We start from the raw sequence: 16,880 nt of genomic DNA, 5'->3' as shown, positions 1-16,880 counted from the left end.
AGGCGGTCTACTCATTCCCTCTAACCTGTGGACGACAACACATAGGACGGACCGGACGGTGCGTCAACGATCGCCTTCGTGAGCACAACTGCACTATCACCAACAAAAACTCCGGATACCTGGGAATTCACTGCCGAGACTGTAGCTGCACAGCGCAGCTGGAGAAATGCACAGTGTTAGGCAGGAACTACGACAAGTTGACAAGAGAAATCATGGAAGCAGAGAACATTGCCAGGCGAAAAGAGAGATGTGTCAGCACTCCTTCCATAATGTTGTCCAACAAAGAACTAGAGTACTTAGCCATACAATAATTTTATGGTTTAGCTTCCTATTACAAAAACACAGGAAAAAGAAGGAAGAAGAAAAGGGCAATTTTTTGCCATAGAAACCCTAGTCCCAAAGAAAGACGAAAACGAAAATTGTAAATATAACATAGAACAAATTGGGTTGTGTGTGTGTTTATACAGCCTAGAACTTGGTCTGCCTCACAGGGGCGACGAGTCTCCCAGCTGTAGATGAGAAATTTAGCCAGTGCGGTACAGCCGCTAGCCTGGGGTTTTTAACGTGCATCACGCAGTAGTGATACACGACCGCATGCCGGTACGATGCTCATCCAGATCGATATAACATAGAGTTGTCAGTCAGCGCTGTGTAATACCCCTGTTACACGGGCACACTTAACTGCAGTTACGCTAAACCACAATTAGCGCACAATACTTGCCGACAACATTCTGCTGCAATGCAGTCAGAGCTATGGGCGAACGTGCGCTTGAGCATCTTGAGCACCCATCAAAGCAGTGCACGCGCTCTCTTCGCTTCTTTTGAAATAGCTGTCCGAGCGTATAGTGCGGCATATGTCCTGCCACGTAACCGCAGTTAAAGCTGAGTTAACCGCGGTTAAGTGTGCCCGTGTAACAGGGGTATTAGTGGTTCTTTCTTTTGTGTGCATGAAAGCTTAGAGTGCTTGTTTTGAGGGTGCGCTGTTTCCTTGTCAGTCATGAACAACCAACTCGCCCGAACCTCCGTTTTAACAGATCATCTCGTTCAGCGAATGACCATTCCGTGACGTCATGGACTTTGCGCGCGGAATTTCGAATAAATCTCTCGCCGTTAATATTGCTCTAAAGTATTTTTTTTTTTCGCGTAAAATTTATTTTTCGGTACAAATGTCCCAATTAAACTGTTTAAAAAAACGAATTTTTTTTTCTTTTAAGGGGTAAAAAGGGAGAGTCAAGAAGGGTAAAGCAAGCACTCATGCCTTGCGCAGTTTTGTTCAAATATGAACAGCCGAAGAGGAAGACAAGTCAGAGAAGGAAAAGCAAGATGTCGGAAATCTCTTATGGCGAATTCCACTGGGCGTTTTGGAGCGCGCCGGGATCAGTTGACCAGATCCGGATTGGAGCACAAGATCCGAACGGGGTCGCGCCGCCTACGGATCCTCAGTGGAACATGACCACTGCTCCGGGATCGGCGGATGCCTTCCCGTCATTCAACTGCCCGGGAATCCCCTTTTCGCGGCCGCCGCGGTCGTTTTGAAGACGTTTTCGCTACGCGGAGCTAACACGTGTTCGACGTACGAGTGGCACGAATGGCTCAGGCGCTTCTAGCAACGATTGCCGGAATGCCCGTAGCGCGGCAAATACCTTCTCTTCTCCTTCCTGGAAAACGAATCGGCTGTCGAGCCAAGGGGTAAGCAAGCGGCCATTAGGAATTCTTCTGATGTCGAGACAATCTAGGAGCCCAGCCCGTGACGTGCTTCTTCTTCTTCTGAGGCGAGATGGGCGAGATCAGGCGAGATGCGCCACGAGAAAGGAAGTCACGTGTGTGCGCCGAGGGCTGGCCCGGCTGGCTTCCGGTTGAATCCGCCGAAATCGTGGGAGCGACTTTTCTCGTGGCGAATTCCACGGGTGGTTTTGGAGCGCGCCGGGATCGATTTTTCCGGAGCGAGCCTATTTCACTGGGCGATCGGGATCGAGACGAACTTCTTCCACTGGTCGTTTTGGATTAGCTCCCGCTCCAGATCTCGATCTGGATCCGAGAAAAGTCGCTCCCCCGATTTTGGCGGATTCAACCGGAAGCCAGCCGGGTCAGCCCTCGGCGCACACACGTGACTTCCTTTCTCGCGGGCATCTCGCCTGATCTTGCCTCAGAAGAAATATTAATGGCCGCTTGCTTACCCCTTGGCTCGACAGCCGGTTCGTTTTCCAGGAAGGAGAAGAGAAGAGAAGGGTTTCGCCGCGCTACGGGCATTCCGGCAATCTTTGCTAGACGCTCCTGAGCCATTCCTGCCGCTCGTGCGTCGAACACGTGTTAGCGCCGCGATCTCGAAAACGTTGATGCTTGGAACTTGGAACCAGGGGTGCTATGTTGCGCTTTTTGGACTCCCAGGAGACTAGGAAGAGGGAAGTGACGTCAACGACACAGCAAACGCAGATTGGATGTTGATTTCGTTTTCTTCTGTCAACATCCAATCTGCGTTTGCTGTGTCGTTGACGTCACTTCCCTCTTCCTAGTCTCCTGGGAGTCCAAAAAGCGCAACATAGCATCCCAGCCGCTACCAGACACCTGATTTGTTAAAAAAAAAAAAAAACCAGGACGTTTTGGGGGAATGAATCGATCACATAGCAGGCGGTAGGCAAGTAGACAGCGTTGAAAACTATTTATTCCACCGATTGTTATGAAGGCCGAGGGTGTCGGTGTCGCAGTTTTGAAGCACCGTCAGTTCAGCTCAACACCACGTTACAAAAGACCGTTTGGGGTACTGCCGGTGCTAACGCAATTTCACAGTAGAAATAGGAATTGAATGAAAGAAACGGACAGAAACACTTCATACGGTGGCGTAAATGCCGAACATATATCAGCGATGTCACTTTCCTCAGTTAGGACTATCTGCTGTTTCAACGAATGAAGAACATCTTGATAAAATAAAGAGTGGAAAATACTCCCCGTGTCAAGTTTTCTAATTACAGCCACTGGTTGATGTCGTACCGTGGTAATTCCCGGCCCTTCGGACGCACTAGCGCTTTGTAGAGTCATATTTCCAGCGATTCCGCGCCGCACACGAACGAAGGTGAACAATCAAGATGGCGGAGTGTTCCCCGTGTTGTCCTCGCCGTCAGCACGGTGTGACAGGGTTGTCCGACAACAAACTGGGCAACACTGTTGCCGGGTGGCAGCAACATGTTGCCCGACTGTTGTTGAACACGTGTTAGCACCGCGATTGCGAAAACGTCTTCAAAACGACCGCGGCGGCCGCGGAAAGGGGATTCCCCGGCAGTCGAATGACATGAAAGCAAATGCCGATCCCGGAGCAGTGGTCACGTTCCACATGGGGATCCATCGCCGGCGCGACCCCGTTCGGATTGTGAGCTCCATTCCGGATCTGGTCAACTGATCCCGGCGCGCTCCAAAACGCCCAGTGGAATTCGCCATCGGATCCAGATCAAGATCGGAAGCGGGAGCTAATCCAAAACGACCAGTGAAACTTGTCGGTCTCAATCCCGATCGACCAGTGAAATAGGCTCGCTCCAGAAAAGTCGATCCTGGTGCGCTCCAAAACGACCAGTGGAATTCGCCATTACCTTTTGCACTAGCGACAGAAAGCTTTAGAAGTTGAAACGAATGATTCTATTCTACAACGTCGGTCTCGTCAGTTCACCCGAATAATCAGTCGTGCGATTTAATTTGCTTTTTGGCCAAGTCGAACTGCACTAAATAGGGTTCATGGAGGCATGTTAATTGGTAACACTTCCAAGGATGTAGTCCTTTTTTCAAAGGGAATTCCTACATTGAATAAACAAATAAAATACGGCAAATAAGTATAGGGTTACGCCACCTCCATCCCTTCTCAAGGTCCAAAGTTCGACGCTAAAAAAAGGAAAAGCTATACTGTGTTGTCCTCATGCGGCACATGACATTTAAAAGAGGCCGCTAGTTTAACGAGTTAATCAGCAGAAAAATAAATATGAATTTGAAGTAATGTTATCTTTGATGAAACCGCGACCTTCAGAGTTGACTAAATATGCTAGGCAATATCCTAGTTACACTAGCATTCATAACTGTCCTTAACCTAAAGATCGTTGGCATCTCCTATCTGTCATTGAGCTAAACTGAGGTGTCCTGTGTTACATGGGGCATAGGCCTAACCGCGCGCAGTTGAGATGCGTTAAGAGATTAGATTAGATTAGAACGCGATTTATTAGCAAAAAATAATCAGGGAGTGGGATTGGGGAGGGCACCGGTGACTGAATTCGTGGTCTGACATCAGATGTGACACCAACATCTGATGTCACATTAATTTTTTTTTTGAAATGGTTGCAGATATTTTATATGCGCTTTTTTCATTCGTTTAAACTTTTAAATTAAAATAAAATTAACATTTCTTTTGCTTTTAGAGTAAAGAAACGATAATCAGAACTGCAGAAGTGTAGTAAGTTGGGCGAGTTGGTATGATGACATGATGAACAGAACAGCGCACACAAAGACAAGGACAGAGAAAAGGAGCAGCGCTTGTGTGTCCTGCATGTCCTTTTCTCTGTCCTTGTCTTTGTGTGCGTTGTTCTGTTCATCAGATAATCAGAACGTTTCACATGGCTTAAAGCATTAGATACATTACGAAGGCATTATCAGCACTCTCATCCTTATGGCCACCCTCGCCCAGCTTTGGCTTCCGGGACGTGTCCTCGTAGTTCTAGCGGCAGCTCTGGCCCCGAATTACACCTCATCCGAAAATATTTTCTGCTACTATACTTTTTAGATGCCTCCCCCAATCTTCCGCAATAGTACCCGCTTCGCTGGCGCCGGCTATGGACGGCGATAGTACGGACACCGCCATCTTCAGCTTTATTGGGGCGAAGTGCCATCAGCTAACCGAGGTAGGTCTGCTCAGTTCATGACAGTTATCGCCACCGTGTAACTCCAGCCGATCGTGATTGAGTCAGCTGTTTTTGACTTAGGGACAGAAAAGAGCGCTAGTTTAACTACGTTATTACGTTTCAACTCTCCTATCGTCTTGAATGTCCATTAATGAAATGCAACAACGTCCCTAATTCGGAAACAAATTGCCAGTAATCTTACCAGTATATTTACAATGTTGCTTGCAGCGGGTTACTGTATTGTTTCACATACAAACCTTAATTAAAGATCTCTTGTTCAGAACATAGAGTTATTACAATAAACGCTAGAGGCTCAAGGGGCGCTAGTGTGCTGTTGCACTTTGAAGCAGACAGCAACCACGCTAAATTTGACTTCCGGTAATGCATTCCTATGGGAAAACGCAAATGCGTTTTCTCTTCGCGCTCGAAAATAAGAGCAAATATTGCCGCGGTTGTGACAGAATAGGAAGTTTGAAACGTTTTACAATTGGATGTACAAAAATATGTGTCAGAGCGTTTTTCTTTAGAATTTATTGCGTCGAACACTGCGCTAAAATAACCCAATACATAATACGTGTTGACGTTGCGGGACTGCTATTATAAGGTTAGCGTATTTACGCATATAGTTAATTCTACGAAGCACACAGAGTGAATCAGCTTGACAAAACACCAAAGGATGCTAATATATGTGAAATCAAACAATAAAAACAGACGACATGAACGAAGCATGGAGTTATGGAACGAAGAACACGTACTGGATTAGTAACAAACAGTGCAAGAATAATCAAAATAAAGCAGAAATTTTGTTTTTCTTTTAGCTTTTTAATTCTTCTTTTTGCTTGAATTGATAGCTTGCATTGACATATCACGCTGTACAACATAGACATGGGCCTTAATTTTTGCTAACTTAAACATCGCTCAGTAATAAATAAAAAACATTAACTAAATACATTACACTGTTATAATCCGAATAAAGCTACATAGTACCCGTTGCGAGTAAAGAAACAACGCTGATTTCTTTTATTCCCCAGAAAAGAAAAATATCACAAACGTTTTTTTTTTTTTTTTTTTTTTTTTTTTTTATCGAAAGACTTTGGAAGACTGGAAAAGTAGACTGTTGCTGTCTGCTTCAATTTGCAACCGGAAGTCTTGTAGACACTAGCGCCCGCTGAGCCTCTAGCGTTTATTGTAATAACTCTATGATTGAAACACGCTCTGTGTGCAGGCCTTGTGTGCACGTGTGTGACTGGTGGCGATTGGACAACTCGTCTAAAGGCCTCAAATAAAAACATTCTGTTAATGGTTGGATCTTACCTAACAGATGATAAACGTATTTACTTTAACATTTTGGCATAGGTCCCACAGGACAAGCCGATGCGAGCTGCCGGCGAATTACACTCCAGGGCCCGTTTGCTCGAAGCACTAACCGCGGCTAAAGTTAGCCGCAGTACCTAGGAGAGGGATTTTGAGATCACGTGGCTGACTCGGTAGGGATGCGGGGAAACATGGCGGTGCCCCAGTGAGTGAACGCCGCTCGCTTTGGAACTAATATGTCGTTGTGGTTGCAATATCGGGCGCGTTAGTCAGCAACGAATGGTGCAGGAGGCTTACGCTTTGTTTTACCTCACATAAACTGCAAAGCACGGGCGTTGACATCGCCGCATTTTTTAGATAGACTTTCAATTCTGGGCATTCCTAGGCCTAAATGAACGCGATAATGGTCGGCATAGCAACGTCTTTGGAAAGCGGATTGTTGGTAGCACACAAAAGGAGACGGCGTCCCAACAGACCTTTTTTCTCAATTATCCAACCACCGGGGTGCATGCTACGACTGTAGTTGCAGGCGTCGCACGTGCTGGCGTCTGCAGTAGTAACCGTTCTAAAGCAAAAAGCATAAAACAAATTTTGCCTTGCACGCGCGTTCGTTAAAGCCTTATTATGATTTTTTACTTCAAATCTTTTATAAGAGGAAGGCCAGCGCGCGTGAACCGTAGAATTACACTTCCAGCGTTCTCCTCGCGATGCTCAAATAATTTAGAAAAAAGTCTGTCGGGACGCTGTCTCCTTTTGTGTGCTATCAACAATCCGCTTTCCAAAGACGTTGCTATGCCTACAATTATCGCGTTCATTTAGGCCTAGGAATGCCCAGAATCGAAAGTCTATCTAAAAAATCCGGCGATGTCATTGCCCATGCTTTGCGGTTTAAGTGAGGTAAGGTAAAGCGAAAGCCTTCTACTTTATTCGTTGCTGACTAATGCGCCCGGTATTGCATCTACAACGACATATTAGTTCCAAAGCGAGCGGCGCTCACTCACTGGGGCACCGCCATGTTTCCCCGCATCCCTACCGAGCCAGTCACGTGATCTCAAATTCCCTCTCCTAGGTACTGCGGCTAACTTTAGCCGCGGTTAGCGCTTTGAGCAAACGGGCCCAGGACACTCGTGTACAGCTGGGTTATTCTGGGCGAGACTAAGGCAACGTTAGGCTCAATTTAATCAGCGCGAGCTGTGGCTATAATGAACGAAATGTTCTATATTTCGTTCACCTTTAAGTTGAGATTAGAAGCTCCGCTTTCAGCGTGAGCCCGCTGGCTTTCGCAGTGCTTCGGTTGCGCGTGACTGCGCTATCACACTTGCTTTAGCCAGGGTAGAAAGCTCGCGTTGAAGGCGGAGCTTCTAGGGTGTTATGTTGCGCTTTTTGGACTCCCAGGAGACTAGGGAGAGGGAAGTGACGTCAAAGACACAGCAAACGCAGATTGTATGTTGATTTCGTTTTCTTCTGTCAACATCCAATCTGCGTTTGCTGTGCCGTTGATGTCACTTCCCTCTCCCTAGTCTCCTGGGAGTCCAAAAAGCGCAACATAGCCCCCCTAGTCTCAGCTTCGGGGTGAACGGAGTATAGGTTGTAGTCAGCAGGTGCCATTAGTTTGAGCTTAGTGTCAGACTGTCAGACACAAAACACAATTGTGAAGCGGTGGAGAAAATATGGTTTACGTTTTTTTCTGACGCACACTCAACCGTAGCACACATGGCTACATACTCTTATAGCCCTTTCATGTTTTAAACGTAGCGACGCACGAGGCACGTGCAACGTGCCGCCCTTGGGAAGATCATGGTGGCACAGCGCAGCACTGAGGTAGATTTCAGACGCCATGTTCTTCCCAGAAGCAGCGCGCGCCAAGTGTTTTGAGCATTTCCATACCAATGAATAGCGCCACTTTTCCCAGCATAAAAAAAGCTTTACATACTCCGTTTCGCACATTATATGCAACTCTGTCAAAGCTGCTGGCGCGAGTATGAAGCTTGATCTCGTTGATAATTTACATGCGTTCTCAAGCAAACGAAAACATAGGTGAAACCACGCGCTCGCGCCAGTAACTTTTACAGTGTTGTATATGAAGTATTGTATATTGAAGCGTTGTATATTAGCACTCCGACTGGTACCCCATGTCAAGGCCGCGTGAACGTGGCCTTGACAGGCTTGCGATGGCATGTGCTCGCCCACGCGTGCAGGGACGTTGGCGGCGGCCATATTCCCTGCTTGCATTCGTGTCTATAGACCATTGCAGAAAACGGCTTCCATGGCCGGTGCCAGCTTCAGCGTTCATGCGTAGGTTGCTTCTCGAAGCATAATCGGAAGTGACAAACATGCGTGCGCTGGGCTGTGGAGATCGCACTCAGGGAAGTGAAGTTACATTAGACTGGTGTATATTAAGATACTTGAAAATATGCCACTAGCTGCCATTATTGTGTGCATTGCCATTGAGCGCTAATAATGAATTTATTATGGGTTGATTTTGCAGCATCAAGGCTGAAGTCTGCAGCAATGTATAGCGCGAGCTAACGACGAGATTTTGCAGTACTTTTGTAACGGGAATTTCACGAATTCCGGAATTCAGTGCCATCTGGTAACTCAAATGGCAGTTTAACTTTTACTGTACTAATGGTGGCAATAAACCTGTGGTTTGCAGTATTTTATGGGGCACCGTCACTTTCGCAAGTCAACGGTAAACGAGAATGTGCGCTTCGCTGTCTTTCAGTGTCGATGGCGAAAAAGATGCAACCAGTCAGAACGAAGCGCCAACCCACATAGATGCTTTGAAGTTCTATACGTCAAGGGGCTTTGAAGCCAATTCTGGGCTACTAACAGATTGAATGGGCCAGAGTTATAGAAATGAAGGCTTACGCAGCTCCTGGATCCAATTCCCGCTTCACGTCGCGCGAGCCTCTAGAGTGTATAAGCCTCGAATCATCTGCTTAGGAGCATCTACAACTTCTTCCTTCTTCAGTAAATAGAAGGCAGCCATTAGTATAGCATATATGCCCGTTTTCAGATGATGATACTGATCAAAGCGCCCAGACAGAATTCAGGAAAGGGTCTATTGCCGCTCTTAGCAGCATATAGACGCTTTACACACGCGCCAGATTACAGCCACCATTGCTGACCTTCTCTTGTTTTACAGAGATACTGAGCCACTGAGACGGGTGTTGACGAGCCTCCAGAAAGGCCAATGCTGGAAAGAAGGACACAATAAATTTTAAGATGGCAATAACATGGCTTGCTACGGTAATGACGAATTGAATAAAATGGAATAAGAGGAAACAAAAACTGAAGGTCAGTTATGGCGGCGCCCATGCACAGCTGCTGCAAAGCGTCTATAACTTTGAGTTCGTTTTGAGCATGCGCTGTGAGCGAAGCTGGCATGTGCGGTGCCAGCATCGTTTAGGGGTTAGGGTAAGGATTTCGAGCATTTGGAGTCCATTTGACTCGCACATAAACTGAAACAAACTATAGTAATCGAATTGTTGTGTTCACTGAAAGCTCTCACTAGTGACCAACTTGGGTAGTGACGATATATGAATAGCTCTTCTTTAGCAAAGGCTAGCCCAAACCTAAAGCTGCGTTCACACTCGCGTTCGAATCAAACCGCGAAGCGGATACGCTCGTTTTCATCATCAACTACGCTTGAATTTGTATTGCATACTTAAACTGCGTTCGCAACCGCTTTGCGTACACGGTTGAGTGGCAAATGTGAATGCGGTGTGTGAGTCATCACCGTAATGATATTAATTGAAACTGGAGAGTAAAAATAATTTATACTCTACACCATAAAAAAAAATTAAAGTAATGCTTTATATTGAGTGCATTCTTTATGACTGAAGCTTTCGACTTCGAAGGAGTTTCTTCTCGGAGACTCGTGTAACGTAATTCATTGCCTTTCGTGCATTTTGCAACGCGAACGAGGATCATGAGCACAAACCCACCATCGACTGACGCGTCGACATAGAAGAAATGAAAGTATATGCAAGGGGGATTGGTCAGATTATCGAACATTCTGAAGCCTGACACTGGGGCACAAAAGGTAGAAAAAACACAAAACAAGCGTCGCGCGTTTGTGTTTGTCCTCCTTCTGTACCCAAGTCTCGAACTGAATGTGCCAGATCTCCACCTCCGCCCGAGTTTGCGAATGATCATAAATATGCAGCCGGGTGATGGCGGGAGCAGGGTCGTCTGCGCTGCATTCTACACCCTTTCAAACCGAAGGAGGGGAAAGGCGAATGAAAAGACGCGGAGATGTTATCCGGAAAATCTCTTCGAGAGGCCCCAAACGATGCCAAGGTGAAATTGTGCACGTAGCGAGTATACTTCGAACTCGTTATCGTTCAAACTGCAACACACACACATATATATATATATTTTTTTTTACAATTAGGAGAGTTTTTTTAGCGTGAGAGCGACTAATCTAAATTTCTTAATGCTATCGCCTTTTCATAACTTGTGAATTACATACATAAAAACACGTTGCTAGCGGGATCGACCGTTGGTGCAGGTAACTCTGCTTTTCTTGAAGCGTCTAGATGCAGTATACCTCAGAAAGATCACGGTGCAATGCAAATTTCTTTGCCATATGGTATAGAACGCACATTATGCAAACACTTCAGGAAGGTGAAAAACACTCTGATTTCTGACCGCGGTCAGCTGTTGATGACAACTACAGCCACTGACAGCTCAAGAAACGCAGCGAGTTTTGATCACCTCATTATCTCTCCGCAGTGAATGAAATTGTGGCATTCTCTTATGACAACGCCCGAAAACGAATCATGAAGAGAGAAGTGTTGGCATAATGATGCGTATCTTGTCCTTCTAAAGCTGACAGTAAATTTGTGTAAGATACATTTTGGAAGAAGTAAAGAGATAGTACGATTAATTATATGTACCGTCAGTGACCTGTACTTCACACTATCTTACCCGAAACACGGATACCACAAGAATCACTTGCAAATACTCGTAATTCAAATTCAAGAATGGTTTTCTTCTAAAGTTATTTAAGCAATATTTGTTTCTGTTAATACATTTGAGCGTCGGGCTGGATGTCTAAACGAATGGGGCATGCGATAAGAGAGTGTAAACGTTCAATTCTTACCCGATCGACGAGGTCTTCAAGCGATTTGGAAACCTTGATGGACACCGTCCGATCGTCGATGTCCTCATGCCGAAAGTAGTTGATATCGCTCAAACTGTTATCCATCGCCTCTACCCGCAGCTCTCGTCGTGGATGCACTTCTACCCGGAACACTTCTTGTCCTGCATAAAAAGAAGAGCGCGACCGGATGTTACTATTCCCTTCCCTATTAAACGACTGAGAAAAGGACATTTATTAGAAATGCCGAGTGTTTTATGGCTAGACATTTCTATAGATGAAACACATTGTTTACAAACAGGTACGGGCTTGCCAACACCTAAGTGTGAGCGGTGCGCGCCCGCAGAAGCCCGATTCGCGTGAAATGAAGCGTTTGCGCATGCTCAGCACCGATAGCAGCACCACCGTAGGGGCGTGGCGTCAAAGCCGTGAGTGGGTGTCTAGAGATCGGGTCAACGCTCCAATACAAATTCCAAGCGTAAGCCCCCCCCCCCCCCCCCCCCCCCTTAGTGACACTGGGGAGTCTCTAAAGCAAGTTTATTCTTGAACATACGACACAAATCAGAAGCCCAAGGTTCCAACTTCAGGCTCCCTGATTAGGCTTGCTCGTGATTCGTAGGCATATAGCGGTGCGACATACGAATTGAAACTGAATATTTTTTTATCTGAATTATGCTTAAAACAAAGCTAGACCCCTAACAAGGCTCGCTTATGAGTAAAGATATTACTATTTGTTTGGACATTTTGTAGATAACCGATTTTGTGCTTCGCGATTTACCTGAAGCCAGAAATCACATTACTTTAAAATGCACTGCATTTTTGTGTGCGTTTTATGTGTTTTGTGAGCTCTCAGAGGATTCCCACGTCTTCATACTATGACGCCGCTTTACCGCGGCTGTTTCTCTTATTGCTTTGTAACATTGTTATAGGTCCTGCCCGTACTTGGGGCTCTAGCTTAAGAAAAGATTGGGTCCGTTTTCAATATAGAAAAACCGTAGGCAAGCGGTCATACTACGCTTGGTATATTTCTCATCTGTAGCGTAAACCAGTGTCCATATACCCCAAAGGCTTTTTGGAGTTAAAGCACAGCGCCACGGTTGGATGAACGGAGTGCTACCGTGCTCGCGGAACAAGCACCGTCACACATCGTTGTAGAGCGAGTGTGTAACAATCGTCAATGATTTTGAGTCCTGCATAAAAATAAAACATATAAAAAAACAACCCACAAGAACACAATGGTACGTCAATCGCGCACCAATGCGAAAGAGCAACCGCATTCGCGGTGAGGATTTTTCTTTTTCTTTCGCATTTACATGTACCTCTTGCTCTTGCGCGCTGCTGGCAGGCGCTGGTGCTGCCACCACCGATACAGCCCAATGTGCTGAAGAAGCCGTCAGGAAGATCCCAGGATCGGGATATTAATTCGCCAGTCTTAAAACAAATGCTCGCCTTCTTGCCAAATTTCGTCCCAAGTGTCATTGCCACCCACGAGTCACCAGCGAGTCACTCGACGGGATAAGATGGAGCCCACAGAAGCCAAATTCTGAATGCCCGCCTCGAGCACATCCAGCTGACCCATGGCCCAAGCAGGCGACTACTACGCTATCCTTGGAGTGCCTCGCGACGCGACTACCCCTGACATCAACAAGGCCTTTCGGACACTAGCCTTGCAGTGGCATCCAGACAAAAACAAGGACAACAAAGACAGCGCCGAACGAATGTTCAAGCTCGTCGTCGAAGCGCATAATGTTCTCGGCAATCCAGGAAGACGACAACGCTACGACGTGGACTTGAACAAGGGTTCGCTTCCCCGATCAGCCTCTGGAGTCATCCGCGCGTATTACTACACTGTGCCGACATACCAGAAGCAGGCAGGAGCACATGAGTCTTTCTCATATGTTCGGGATCCGATGAGGCAATATCCACGTTACTCGGTACCGAGGCCAAATCAACCATCTAGGCATCCGGGGGCGTACGGTTTCACAGTGCACCCTCCTGCACATCCTCAGTACGCCTACAACGTGTCCGTTGGACCGTACTACACTGGAGAATCTATGTCGAGGTCCGCAGCATACTTGCCGGGTTCCTATTATCCTGTTTCTGCCGCGCCGAGTGCTACAATGAATCCACAAGCGTCTGAGGCGACCCTGCCGTCTACGGACTACGAGCGACAGACATCCACTAGGATCGTCCAAGGAAAGCGGATGGACCTGGAGTTGATCAAGGAGAGGGACGCCGAGATGGTGAATGTTTACGAAAATGGGGTGCTCACCCAAAGTATGTTTCGACGTACTAGCACTATTTGACTACGCTCCCTCGGCCTAATACGATTTGTGGTTAGAGCACTAAAAAAAAACGTATATTGTAAAAAAATTAGGCTCACGCACTTTGTAAATAAAGACTGGCGAGCGTTCTGGTGTCTCATGAAAGCCACCATGATTCATTAGAAGGAGCTATCGTGCTTGCGTAATTAATGTAAGATGTTAAGGAGACGACACCCTATAAAAAAGCAAATAATTTAATTTCAATTTTATACAGATGAGCAAGCGCACCAGCCAATTAATCAACCGTCGTCGGCCGTTATCGAACCCCATTTTATAAACGATTTGTCCTACGAAGAGCGTCGGAATTTGGGTGAATGCTTGCTTGGCATTAAGACTCGGATATCAGAGTTCAATTCTCACTTTTTCAATACAGATAAACTTCGTGCGGACGTGCACTTTATTAATGGTTTTATCATGATCAAATGTAAATACCCCTACGAAAATCATAAAACTGGAGCGCAGTGCTACTCCTGCCTCGGTGCTTAGAGAGCAATAGCACTGCGCTCCAGTTTTATGGCATACTGCCTTCCCGGTGCCTAAAAAAGCATAAAGGAGTCTTACTGCTGTTATTTAAACTGTCCTATTTAGACATGTTGACGACACGAGGACGCAATAACACGGCACCAGAGATATTCAAATCGCGAATAGTAATCATATTAAGATCGCAACAATCGTTTTGCTGCAAGCTGCAGTTGTCCCTGAGTTGTTGGCCTCTTGTGGTCCTTGAGTTGTTAGCTGGATCGGCTAGACAGACATCTAGCCAATCTAGCCAACCCCTTCGTCTTTTGAAGTTAGGTTAATAAAGATAAAGAAGATGAAGCGCGCGAGCAGAAAAACGTCAGTGAGCAGAGGCCCCAAAGACAACTGCTACAAAATTCGAAGGCTGAAAGAATTTCGATCTTTGGGGGCGGCATGGACAGAATACACATCGCGACATGAGCGACGACTACTACCGGGTTCTCGAAGTGCCCAGGGATGCGACGACCGAAGACATCCGTAAGGCCTACCGGCGACTGGCACTCAAATGGCACCCAGACAAGAACCCAGACAACAAGGAAGTCGCCGAAGCCCGCTTCAAAGAAATTTCGGAGGCATACGAGGTACTCTCCGACGAAACAAAGCGCCGCCAGTACGACGTGTACGGCAGTGGCAGCTTCGAGAAAGAGTTCCAGTCTGATGGGGGCACTGGAGTTCCACGTTTTCATGAGGGCTCGTATTGCTTTACATTCCGCGATCCCGAGGAGCTCTTCCGCGAATTCTTCGGATCGTCAGACCCTTTCCAAGAACTCCTTCGAAACGTACATCAAGGCGGACCAGGCACGCAACCGCGTGGCTCCGCGGTTATGGCTGGAGGCTTTCCCGTCTACCAGCCTAACGTCGGTAACATTCTTCGGTCGGGCTTCCTCTTTGATTTGGACGACATGCTCTTTGGACCAAGCGTTCCTGGAGGAATGGGTAGATCTCCGGGCTTTCAGGGCGTCCCCACGCAGCAGATGACGACCATTCGGTACGTGAACGGCAAGCGCATAGAAACCCGCACCATCATACAGGACGGCGTGAGGACTGTTCTCTCCTACGAGGACGGCACCCTAGTGTCCCGTGTAGTTAACGGTGTTCCTCAAGATGTATCCCCTGAAGGTGGCGAAAGCGGCCGGGATTCAGCGCGCAGTGGACAGGACTCTCGGTCGAGGCGGCTCAGTGAACAGGCCTTCAGTCCCACGGGTCAAGAGATGTCGTCGTCGTCGCAGCAGCCTGACAACGCAATGCCTTCTAAGTCTCCAGGAAGTGGTTCCCCGAAGCCAAGCGGTGAAAAGCACTACAATGTGAACACAAGCGACGGAATGCCAAATTTGATGACTAGAACGGGGTCCCGTACACCTAAGTCGAGAAAAACCATGAGACCGAGTAAAAGTAGCAGAGGAACTAAAGGCAGCAAAACCAGCAAGAACGATCCGGCAAGCGGCCAAAGTAGCCCCACTACGTCCCCCAAAACATCTCCGAAGAACTCCAAACCCAGCAAAGGCCCGTGTGATGGGAACTGACTGAAGCTTCCGTAGTGATTAGTATGTTCCCGTTATGAATGACTTACAGTCGGTCTTGACAACTGGTTGTTGCTTAAATTCAATTTTTTTTCGTTTGCTATTATGTGCGTCGGCCACAGAATGTTCAGAACGTCTTCGTACGCCGTCAGCAAGCCAGAATGGGAGCTCTGACAGTTGCTGCATTATATAGACTGTCGCTGCTCGCCAAGACCACGGTTTTTGTAGATGACATAATGGCGTGAGAGTTAGGACAACAAGCACGCTAAAAGAATACACCTCTCTCATGTAACCTTTTCCCCCTTCAAAATTATAACGAAACGGAAAATACATACTTGCACAGAAGGACCTCTGATCGCTACACCTGCATGTGTTGTTGCGATTGGTACCAAGGCAGAACCATCGGGATTGTGTTCTGTTATAAGCAAAGTCAAATAAATAATAATGGACGTGTTTAAGAAAAGGGGTGTAAACAGTGATCCATAGAAGTGCTTTTTTTCATGTGTTTAGAATAATATGTGGGCACTCGAAGTGAGTGGAGAATCGGTGTTTGAAAAACAACCAGATGTATAAAATCCACACGAAATTGCCTATGATGTTAGGGGAACTATTATAGTAGCTTTAGCTTGGTCACCCTTGGTGTAGCTATTTCGCCCTTGGATTATGTGTCTTTATATTAATATTTACTCGACATATCTACGCTTAAGAGATGCCTTTGTCTTTCTCTATAGACCCAGGGAAGTGAACGGGCGGCGCCTCAGTCGGCTGCTAGTCAGCGCAGCTGGAGGCTAAAAAGGGCAATTTTGGAAAGGCCACATATCTGGACGACTGGACACAGACGCTGCGTCAGAGTTCGGCAGGACACTCGGATGTTCGAGCTCGCGAACGGGTCCAATGATTGGGGCCACCGGCCATTTCGAAGTTACCGAAATGCTACGTACCGAACCAAGTTTAAACGCCCGGTCAGCAGGATATACACCATTTTAATATTTACAAGTCCTCAGCCCAGCACGCGCCTGTTCGCCGCGTCGTACAACGAGCAAATCACGCGCCATACGCACGAACACTGAAAAATGGAACCGGCCAGCAGACCTTTTTTGGAAAGGTCTATATGCTCAGTTGGTTACATTCTCATTCAAAGGTGCGCCTCGTACGTAGCCTAAACACAATAACTATCTTCACTTATAATTCTCAAATGGGTTTAAATATGTGCGTCTTCATA

At 46.7% G+C, this 16,880-nt stretch overlaps 3 protein-coding genes across 3 annotated transcripts in view; 2 read left to right on the top strand and 1 right to left on the bottom strand.

Annotated features, from left to right (window-relative positions):
* LOC8041254 (protocadherin Fat 4) overlaps positions 1-16,880 on the bottom strand; it is a 207,404-nt gene that overhangs the window by 184,285 nt on the left and 6,239 nt on the right. The window contains exon 2 of the mRNA XM_040502714.2: positions 11,299-11,459. Coding sequence (XP_040358648.2) covers positions 11,299-11,403 — 105 coding nt within the window. The 5' untranslated portion in view covers positions 11,404-11,459. The remainder of the gene's footprint in view (positions 1-11,298; positions 11,460-16,880) is intronic.
* On the top strand, positions 12,873-13,601 carry LOC121837190 (dnaJ homolog subfamily B member 6-A-like). Its single transcript, XM_042292738.1, has one exon. The coding sequence runs from the start codon at positions 12,873-12,875 to the stop codon at positions 13,599-13,601; it is 729 nt and encodes a 242-aa protein (XP_042148672.1).
* LOC121837189 (dnaJ homolog subfamily B member 8-like) lies at positions 14,555-15,661 on the top strand. The gene has a single exon (XM_042292737.1). The coding sequence runs from the start codon at positions 14,555-14,557 to the stop codon at positions 15,659-15,661; it is 1,107 nt and encodes a 368-aa protein (XP_042148671.1).

Source organism: Ixodes scapularis, unplaced genomic scaffold, assembly GCF_016920785.2.
Source record: "Ixodes scapularis isolate PalLabHiFi unplaced genomic scaffold, ASM1692078v2 PGA_scaffold3__209_contigs__length_174095766, whole genome shotgun sequence".
Lineage (NCBI taxonomy): Eukaryota > Metazoa > Arthropoda > Arachnida > Ixodida > Ixodidae > Ixodes > Ixodes scapularis.
The sequence above is the reverse complement of the archived record's forward strand: the minus strand, read 5'-3'. Positions and strand labels throughout refer to the sequence as shown.